Source organism: Esox lucius, chromosome 19, assembly GCF_011004845.1.
Source record: "Esox lucius isolate fEsoLuc1 chromosome 19, fEsoLuc1.pri, whole genome shotgun sequence".
NCBI classification, from domain to species: Eukaryota; Metazoa; Chordata; class Actinopteri; order Esociformes; family Esocidae; genus Esox; species Esox lucius.
In genome coordinates, this window is record NC_047587.1 from 28,332,843 (window position 1) to 28,342,437 (window position 9,595).

The 9,595-nt window shown below is 43.6% G+C and overlaps 1 protein-coding gene across 5 annotated transcripts in view; it reads right to left on the bottom strand.

Annotated features, from left to right (window-relative positions):
* wwp2 (WW domain containing E3 ubiquitin protein ligase 2) overlaps positions 1-5,981 on the bottom strand; it is a 29,577-nt gene extending 23,596 nt beyond the window's left edge. For 2 of the 5 annotated variants that reach the window (XM_010884080.4, XM_010884077.4), the window contains exons 1-5: positions 5,896-5,981; positions 4,861-4,942; positions 4,151-4,304; positions 3,867-3,988; positions 3,389-3,526 (exon numbers count right to left, since the gene is read on the bottom strand). In XM_010884080.4, the coding sequence (XP_010882382.1) occupies positions 3,389-3,526; positions 3,867-3,988; positions 4,151-4,304; positions 4,861-4,930 (484 nt within the window). In that variant the 5' untranslated portion in view covers positions 4,931-4,942; positions 5,896-5,981. Of the gene's footprint in view, positions 1-3,388; positions 3,527-3,866; positions 3,989-4,150; positions 4,305-4,591; positions 4,752-4,860; positions 4,943-5,476; positions 5,497-5,599; positions 5,686-5,895 lie in introns of those variants that run through there. The other 3 variants (XM_010884078.4, XM_010884079.4, XM_034288270.1) reach the window with 3 other exon arrangements.
* Positions 5,982-9,595: the final 3,614 nt, after the last annotated feature.

Here is a 9,595-nt window from a genome sequence, read left to right on the forward strand (position 1 = left end):
CACACTGGCCCCTGGAAAAAAAAAAAAACAGCTTCAATGCTATAATGTGTTTACAGATAACTCAGATTCAGCCATTACGTAAACAGGTAGTCATTGAGAAAAACAAGCCTGCGCTGTCCAGGGAATACTGCCGTTTCAGCCATATGAAAGGGTGTCTTGTGAGAATCCATTTGGATACATCAAATAAGGTCTAATTAAGGAGAAACCATTGTGTCATTCTGCCCTAAGTGGATAATACAACTGTAGAGGTAGTCAAAGTCTAGCAATAGCTCCATATACCATCCGAGAGGCATATCCATGTTAACCTTGCCTTAGCCCACTCTATGGAGACGGAGGAACGTTTGATGGGGGCCGTGCGCTGCTAAATCCTGCCACTTGAAATCCTTGAAAAAGTCAATTGTTTAAAGGACTTGGTTTTCAAAACCCTCTAACTCCAGAGTCAATCCCTCATCAGCCCCCCACCCCCCCCCCCCCCCCAGTCCCCCAGTCCCGCACCCCCAAAGAAAGTTGACTTTATATTCTGTTTGGCATTGGTGATATTTCCATATGGTTCAACAGCTCACAAACACTGAGAACATATATAGCGTGTTGATTACAGGTGAGGTGCATTTGCGTCTCCGGGTCTCGGTACTGACTGCATGTGTGTAAGAGGACATGACTGTGCAGGCGGCTGAATATGTAAAGGGAGGCTCTGTCTGGTGTCAATGTGTTTCCCGCTGGACGCAGCACAAAGGCCTGTTTATGGTGGCGGCGTGTGTCAGGGTGTCAGAGAAACTGCCAGGGGAAATGAGGAAAAACATTAAACCAACAGAGCTGCCTTCAGAGAGAACACAGAGGGTCTTAAGACACCTTCCCCCTGCAACAGGGGGCACACTTGAACCTTTATCCACCCCCTGGCAGAGAGTACATACTCAAGACCCATACACACACACACACAAAACCTGCCCTGTGAGGACACACTCAAGACCTCTATTCACTAAAGCACACATTCATTGCCTTAATACACCTCCCCCTATATTCCCTGTCCCACATGCCCAGTGAGCCCCCACCGACCAGGCTGAGAGGAAACCCCACCCCCACCACCACGTCCTGGATCACAGGAGACGATTGTCTTGCACAGCTCACAGAATGAGACTCAATTACGCAATTCTGAGAAACAAATTACACATAAGCACTCCCAAGCGTGTGCACGTGTGTTCATGGTTGTGCGCGTGTGAGAAAGGGAGCGTTTGGGGAACACCAAAGAAATAAATCTGAATGGAACAGGGCTTGTGAAGCCTATTCATTGCTTTAGTAACAATATTACTTTCATGCACATGCATAAACACACACACACACACACGAATCATGTGCTCAGAGACCCAACCCTGACTTGTGCTGTGTCCATTGATTCACCAAGAAACACTATGGCTCTATGATTTTGTATGAAACGGCTTGTGTGGTTTCTTATACATAGATGAGAGAGCTGGTCAAATCAAGTAACCGATATAAATCAGTTTATTTGGATTTTCATTAAAAACGCTGTTTTCCATCAATTTAAGAGGAAAATCCTTGTCTCACCACAGTTGATTTATCCACATTTGTAAAGGGAAAATAATATTGATGTTTTTGGAAGGGATCCTTTCACTCCTTGTTTATATATTTGTGTCCACAGGTTATAGTAAAGTATAGAAAGAATATCATCGAGGCCTACATTAACATGTGGAAAGAGGTCAAATAGTTTCAGAACCTGTGACCAAAACAAAATACCGCAACCTATTACTTTACACCTTTCAACAATAACATAACTCAGACTTGTTCAAGATAGGCCACACACTCTTTGCTTGGCACCCCAAGAAAAGGAACAAATGTAAGCAATCACAAATATGGCATTACCAGGGAAAACTATACACATACACCAGAGACCAGGAGAGTGAATGCAAGAAAGTGTGTGTGTATGTTTGACTGGTAGTTATATATAAGTACCAGTCAAAAGTTAGGACACAAATACTCTTTCAAGGGTATTTCTTTAGCTTTACTATTTTCCATATTGTACAATAATAGTGAATACACCCAACCATGAATTAACACATACAGAATCATGCAGCAAACAAAACGTGTTAAACAGAACAAAATGCATTTCATATTGTAGATTCTTCATTATCCAGCCTTTGCCTTGATAACAGCTTTGCACACTGCATTCACTCAACCAGCTTCACCAGGTAGTCACCTGGAATGCATTACAATTAACTTATTTTGTGGAATGTCTTTCCATCTTAATCCATTAGGGTGATTATACAGACGGGGGCAAGATAAGGTCGGTATACAGAAGACCATCCTTATGTCTGTATTCTAGTAGTCCATATAATAGTAAGAACAGCTCAAATAAGCAAAGAAAAACAACATTCCATCATTACTTTAAGAAATGACAGGCCGTCAATACGAAACATTTCAAAAACTGCAGGCACAAAACTATCAAGCGCAATGATGAGACTGGCTCCCATGAGGACCGCCACAGGAACATAGTTCTCTGCTGCAGAAGATCAGTTCATTACAGTTACCAGCCTCAGAAATTAGCAATAACTGCACCTGAGATTGCAGCCCAAAGAAATGCTTCACAGAGTTCAAGTAACAGACACTTCTCAATATCATCTGTTGAGAAAAGACTGTGTGAATCAGGCTTTTATAGTCATATTGCTGCAAAGAAACCTCCACTGAAGGACACCAATAAGAAGAGACTTACATGGGCCAAGAAACAGGGGAAATCGACATTAGATCGCCGGAAATCTGTCCTTTGGTCTGACGAGGGCAGATGTGAAGAGGTGAGGAGGAGATGTGTGGGGATGCTTTGCTGGTAACACTGTCTGTGATTACTTAGAATGCAAGGCACACTCAATCAACATGGCTACAACAGCATTCTGCAGCCGTACTCTATCCCTCCTGGTTTGCGCTTAGTGACTATCGCTTGTTTTTCAACAGAAAAATGACCCAAAGCACACCACCAGGTTGTGTAAGCGCTGTCTGACCAAGAAGGTAAGTGATGGCACTTCATCAGATGACCTGGCCTCCAGAATCACCCAACCTCAACCTAATTTTGATGGTTTTTTTGGGATGAGTTGGAACGCAAAGTGAAGGAAAAGCAGCCACCAATTTGTCAGCATATGCAGGAATTCCTCCAAGAGACAGTTGAAAAAGCATTCCAGGCAACAACCTGATTAAGCTGGTTGAGATACCACTTTGGCTAGTTTGAACAAATGTACAATATAAATGTATTTTGATTTGTTACCCTTGAATGAGTAGGTAAGGCCAAACTTTTGACTGGTACAGGATGTATGTATGTTTTAAGTCAGTGTGTGTGTGTGTGTGTGTATACGCTTTTGGTTTTTGTGTGTTATGAGGCGGGACTCACTGTCTGTTGCTGTGCTGCCATTGGGCAAAGATCCCAGATCAACAACCAGGCCGTCCAGACAGACGTTCAGCTCGCCTCCTGCTACAACTGAGCCTTTGTTCTCTGTCTGCAAGACCAGACTGAGCTGCAGATTCTCCACTGGAGCCAAAGGGGTGAGTGAGGAATGGAGGGAGGGACAGATGGGCGGGAAGGGAGAGAGAGCATTAAGAAAGAAGGAGAAGGAAAATGAAGACACGATAATAGGTTGATAAAGAGCAATGCTCTATCAAGCTATGGGGCAAGCGATGTTCTCATTTTTCTTACATGTTAAAAAATAATAATAATAATAATAATAACATCCCATGAAGTCTGTTTCACAAATGTCAACTTCATCTTCCGTTGTGTAGAAGGTAATTTCCAAACAAGTGGAAAGACTATAGTAGCATGCGCGGGAATCATACCACCTAAATATAAATAAACAACATAGATGTTGTCTTACTCTTGCCATCATGTGTTCGCAGGGTGTCAAGCAGGTCAATGGTGGCACTTCCCAGCAACTCCTTCCTCAAGGTGTGGCAACTCCACAACTTGAGATCTAAGTGGCTCTGAGGAGTCACATTCCTAGACAACACACCAGTCAAAATCAATTAAACATGCAAATAGGCTTACATTAAACACATTCATGTAATATTTGGCATTGGAATGTTTTCTCGATTAAACACACACACACTGAGCAAGAGGCATCTCAAAACACAGTAAGGTTGAGAGAAAAGGGGAGCTCACAGGGTAAGGTCCTCATTCCACTGCAGCTCAAGGTGCCCAGTTCGTTTGCCTGTTTTCTTGGTTTCACTACTCAGGCCATCAGCAGTCACCTCCACGAAAGAGCTGAGTCTGGAGCGGTTGGGCAGCTTGGGTGACTGAGGCTTTGCTGAGACCACTGGGTGAAGAGAAAATAAACAAGTGATGAATATTTGAGTACAATACAAAATCTAAATGAAATGACTGTGGTACACCCAACTCCAGCCTAGCATTATAGAGTGTAATACAACCACTTATCACAGCTGCTCTACATGTCTAACTGTAATACAAAAAACTAAATGAAAACATTGCCCTCTAGTGGAAAAAGACAAAACAGAGTGCTAATCAAGGTGCAAGGTATAACCATAAAGATATTTCAAAATCTTTTTAATAGGATGGCCATAAAATCTTCCAATTTAACTATACCTGTTTCATCTAATGTTATACAAGAGGTCGAGGGAAGTGAGTGATAGGACAATTCACTGCCGTACAGAGAGAGAGCAGAAAGAAGGGAATAAACAGCATGGAGAACAAATGGGAAAATGTATGGATGAATGATGAAACAACACAATAGTACTTGGGATGGTTCTCGTAAATACGAGGGCAACGGATAGACACAGGAAAGAGGAGAGTGAGATTAAGTTCCAAAAAGGCAAATAGGTTAGAGGAATAAAACACTGTTCATTGATTGTTACCTTTCAAGGTCAACTGTGATTTCTCTGTGGTCTGGACACTGCCAGGTCTTGTCACGCTGGCAGCTGCCATGACATCACAGCCCTAGGATACACATGCACATTCAGAGAACACACATAACTAAAATGACAGCTAACTGTAAAGTAAATCACACACTGACACCAAATCAATAACTAGCAGCTATGTAACTTAACTTTATCCAAGAGTATTTCCAACACACCAAGAGTAACAACACAGGTCACAGCTATATCACGTCAGTGAAATCTGCATTCAATTACAGCCAAATGAAAGACTAACAAGTTAGTCATCTCAGCTGGAAAACAACCACTATTGCACAAAGAACAGCGGGTTTTACTTCTTCTAAGATACTTGATAGGCAGTATTGCCTGGAAGAGTTTAGGCTTTAGACACGTATCTGAGCGTTATCACGTCATCAGCCCTACTTACGACTGCCTGCATAAACGTGTGGATAGTTATCAAACGAATTGCTAACCAACTAATGACATAACTACATAACCACCCAACTAGCTACAAACATCGAGTCAGGACATGGAAAAGTAATTTAATATGATTTCTGTAAATATAGTGAATGAGTAGTCCGTAGCTAACTAACGTTACCTAAGCAGTGAATGTGATCCCATAAAAGGGATATAAAAATTATAGTCAGACGAAATAACCTCAACATGTCACTGCGTATGAGAAATTAACATGGTGAAACAGCCAACTCCTAGCAGAACTTACATTGATTAAATTTAACTACACAACCGCAACTCAATTTGGTTAATTGTCTCCATATTTAAACTGATCACAAAAACAAAACACGGAAGACTATGCGCTATGTTGATGCTAATTAGTTAGCGCCAGTTAGCAAACGTTAGCTAGCGACTAGCTTTGTGAGCATTAAGGACATTATGACTGCCACCTTTTGTTGTAAATGTACATAAATATTCGTGTACTACTTAAAGCATGATTTTCGCTTTACTATGTTAATTGACATTGGTGCTAATTGTGTATTTAGTATTTTTAGTAATAAATACCTTTCCAGCTGTGATCTTCTGGTACCGCTAGTTAACTTTCATTTCCGCCTGCCACAATGACGCGGTCACGTGATTCACAGTAAAGTAATGCGCAGTGAATTGTGGTTTGCAACACGCAAACGCAACACCCATGTCATAGAGATTGTCAGAACACTTACCTAGATGAAAACGTGTTCTGACATCCATTTCAATATAGTCAACTGGGTGGGTCTTTCAAATTCACTGGCTGCCCACATCTTATGACTAGGTTGGCTGACCTCTTCTCATACAAAAAATAATAAAGATGTTTTCATAGGGTTTACCAAATAAAATCATATCATAGTTCCCATTTGTGGGCAATGTCAGAGTGGAGCTACCTATCTAATGTGCAGAAATGAACCACCAGGGCTGTCATATGTCTCTGGACTGTGGTTGTGCATTCTGTCAGTACCAAGAAGTATGAAAAATGTATAGTATCTGTCAGTCTAGCTAAATGACTAAATTGAACAAAATAATGTGTCAAATCCAAGGCACTTTGACATGTTTGTCACTTTCATCATAGTTTCAGGTATAAGACAAAGGCTCAAATCTAAATTATACATTTGTTTTTACATTCATGAAAACTATTTTTCAGTACTCCCAATGACTTGCTAAAGATCAAGACCTGTTCTGGTCTTTCATGCTTTGGAATTGTTTACAGAATTGTTAGAATGTCTGGAAAATGTTACTGAAATGTACTACTTCAACATTCAAATGAGACCTCTTTTCTTCTCTATGGGTATACCAAAGATGCATTTAAAAGGAAAAATCCCCTCTAATATGTTAAAACATTTGTAACTAAAAGGAAAACATCGCTAGACAGATAAACACAAATGCAAAACCAATCCTACATGAAATTAAAACCAGCTTCTTGGAATGATTTAAACAATATGGTATTCATTTATTAATTCAAATCTATAATTCCTAGACAAACCCTGGCAATTTCAAAGATTTAGGTTCAAGGACACATTAAAACAATTATATATATTCCTTGCTTTTTTAAGTTTACAAAGTCAAGTATTATTCATGTTGAATCTATTTTCACACATGCCTGATATGATATGGTTTTCCAATACCAAAAATAACTTGAAAGCTACAGTATACACCGATCAGCCATAACATTATGACCACCTGCCTAACATTGTGTAAAAACAGCCCTGTGTAAAAACAGCCCTGACACATTGAGGCATGGACTCCACTAGACCTCTGAAGGTGTGCTGTGGTATCTGGCACCAATACATTAGCAACAGATCCTTTAAGTCCTGTAAGTTGCGAGGTGGGACCTCCATGGATCGGACCTGTTTGTCCAGCACATCCCACAAACGCTTGATTGGATTGAGACCTGGGGAATTTGGAGGCCAAGTCAACACCTTGAGCTCATTGTTCCTCAAAACATTCCTGACCCATTTTCGCTTTGTGGTAGGGCACATTATCCTGCTGAAAGAGGCCAATGCCATCAGAGGATACCGTTGCCATGAAAGGGTGCATATAGTCTACAACAATGCTCAGGTAGGTGATACGTGTCAAAGTAACATCCACATGAATTGCAGGATCCAAAGTCTCCCAGCAGAACATTGCCCAAAGCATCACACTGCCTCCGCCGGCTTGCCTTCTTCCCATAGTGCATCCTGGTGCCATGTGTTCTACAGGTAAGTGACACTCATGCACCTTACAAATCCAAGGTGCAGCAGCATACGTGCACTGATACTTACCAGATTGACAACATAAGTTTAGTAAGGACCACCTGAAAGGCATATAATAACACTAATTTCATTGGACAGATAGCCACAAGATGGTGCTGAAGAAACATACATTTCTTTAAAAATATCTTTATAATATTTAAATTAATGTTGCTTTTGCCCTCCCTTCGCTTTTAGAAAAGAAACAAAAGAAAGAAAAAGGAGAAACCAAATTTTTGTAACATTCCATTTCTGTTCATGTGAGTACAGTGCCTTTTGGAAAGCATTCAGCCCAGTCCACATTTTGTCATTAATACATCAAGTTACAATCGATTAAATATAAACATTTTGGCATCAGCCTACACACAGTACCTGCTAATGTGTGCCAATTTATTGGAATTGAAAAACGTAAACATCTCATGAACATTATTCAGACCCTTTGTCATGACAATTCAGATTGAGATCAGTTGAATCCTGTGTCCTTTGATTATCCTAGAGATATCTTTAGGACGCCCTCCCGTGGGCTCACCACCCACAGGAGGGACCATAAGGGGCCGGTGCAAAGAGGATCGGGCGGCAGTCGAAGGCAGGGGCCTAGACAACCCGATCTCTGGACACGGAAACTGGCTCTAGGGACGTGGAATGTCACCTCGCTGGCGGGGAAGGAGCCTGAGTTAGTGCGTGAGGTTGAGAGGTTCCGATTAGAGGTAGTCGGGATCACCTCTACGCACGGCTTGGGCTCTGGAACCACACTCCTTGAGAGAGGATGGACTCTTCACCACTCTGGAGTTGCCCATGGTGAGAGGCGGCGGGCTGGTGTGGGTTTGCTCATAGCTCCCCAGCTCTGCCGCCATGTGTTGGAGTTTACCCCGGTGAACGAGAGGGTCGTTTCCCTGCGCCTACGGGTCGGGGATAGGTCTCTCACTGTTGTTTGTGCCTACGGGCCGAACGGCAGTGCAGAGTACCCGACCTTCTTGGAGTCTCTGGGAGGGGTGCTGGAAAGTGCTCCGACTGGGGACTCTATTGTTCTACTGGGGGACTTCAACGCCCACGTGGGCAACGACAGTGACACCTGGAGGGGCGTGATTGGGAGGAACGGCCCCCCTGATCTGAACCCGAGTGGTGTTCAGTTATTGGACTTCTGTGCTAGTCACAGTTTGTCCATAACGAACACCATGTTCAAGCATAAGGGTGTCCATCAGTGCACGTGGCACCAGGACACCCTAGGCCGCAGGTCGATGATTGACTTTGTTGTCGTCTCATCTGACCTGCGGCCGTATGTCTTGGACACTCGGGTGAAGAGAGGGGCGGAGCTGTCAACTGATCACCACCTGGTGGTGAGTTGGATCCGATGGCGGGGGAGGAAGCTGGACAGACTCGGCAGGCCCAAGCGTACTGTAAGGGTCTGCTGGGAACGTCTGGCCGAGTCTCCTGTCAGAGAGATCTTTAACTCCCACCTCCGGCAGAGCTTCGACTGGATCCCGAGGGAGGTTGGAGATATTGAGTCCGAGTGGACCATGTTCTCCACCGCCATTGTCGAAGCGGCCGCTCGGAGTTGTGGCCGTAAGGTCTCCGGTGCCTGTCGAGGCGGCAATCCCCGAACCCGGTGGTGGACACCGGAAGTAAGGGATGCCGTCAAGCTGAAGAAGGAGTCCTATCAGGCCTGGTTGGCTTGTGGGACTCCTGAGGCAGCTGACGGGTACCGACAGGCCAAGCGGGCTGCAGCCCGGGTGGTTGTGGAGGCAAAAACTCGGGCCTGGGAGGAGTTCGGTGAGGCCATGGAGAAGGACTATCGGCTGGCCTCGAAGAGATTCTGGCAAACCATCCGGCGCCTCAGGAGAGGGAAACAGTGCCCTACCAACGCTGTTTACAGTAGAGGTGGGCAGCTGTTGACCTCAACTGAGGATGTCGTTGGGCGGTGGAAGGAGTACTTCGAGGATCTCCTCAATCCCGCTGTCACTTCTTCCATTGAGGAAGCAGAGGATGAGGGCTCAGAGGTGGAC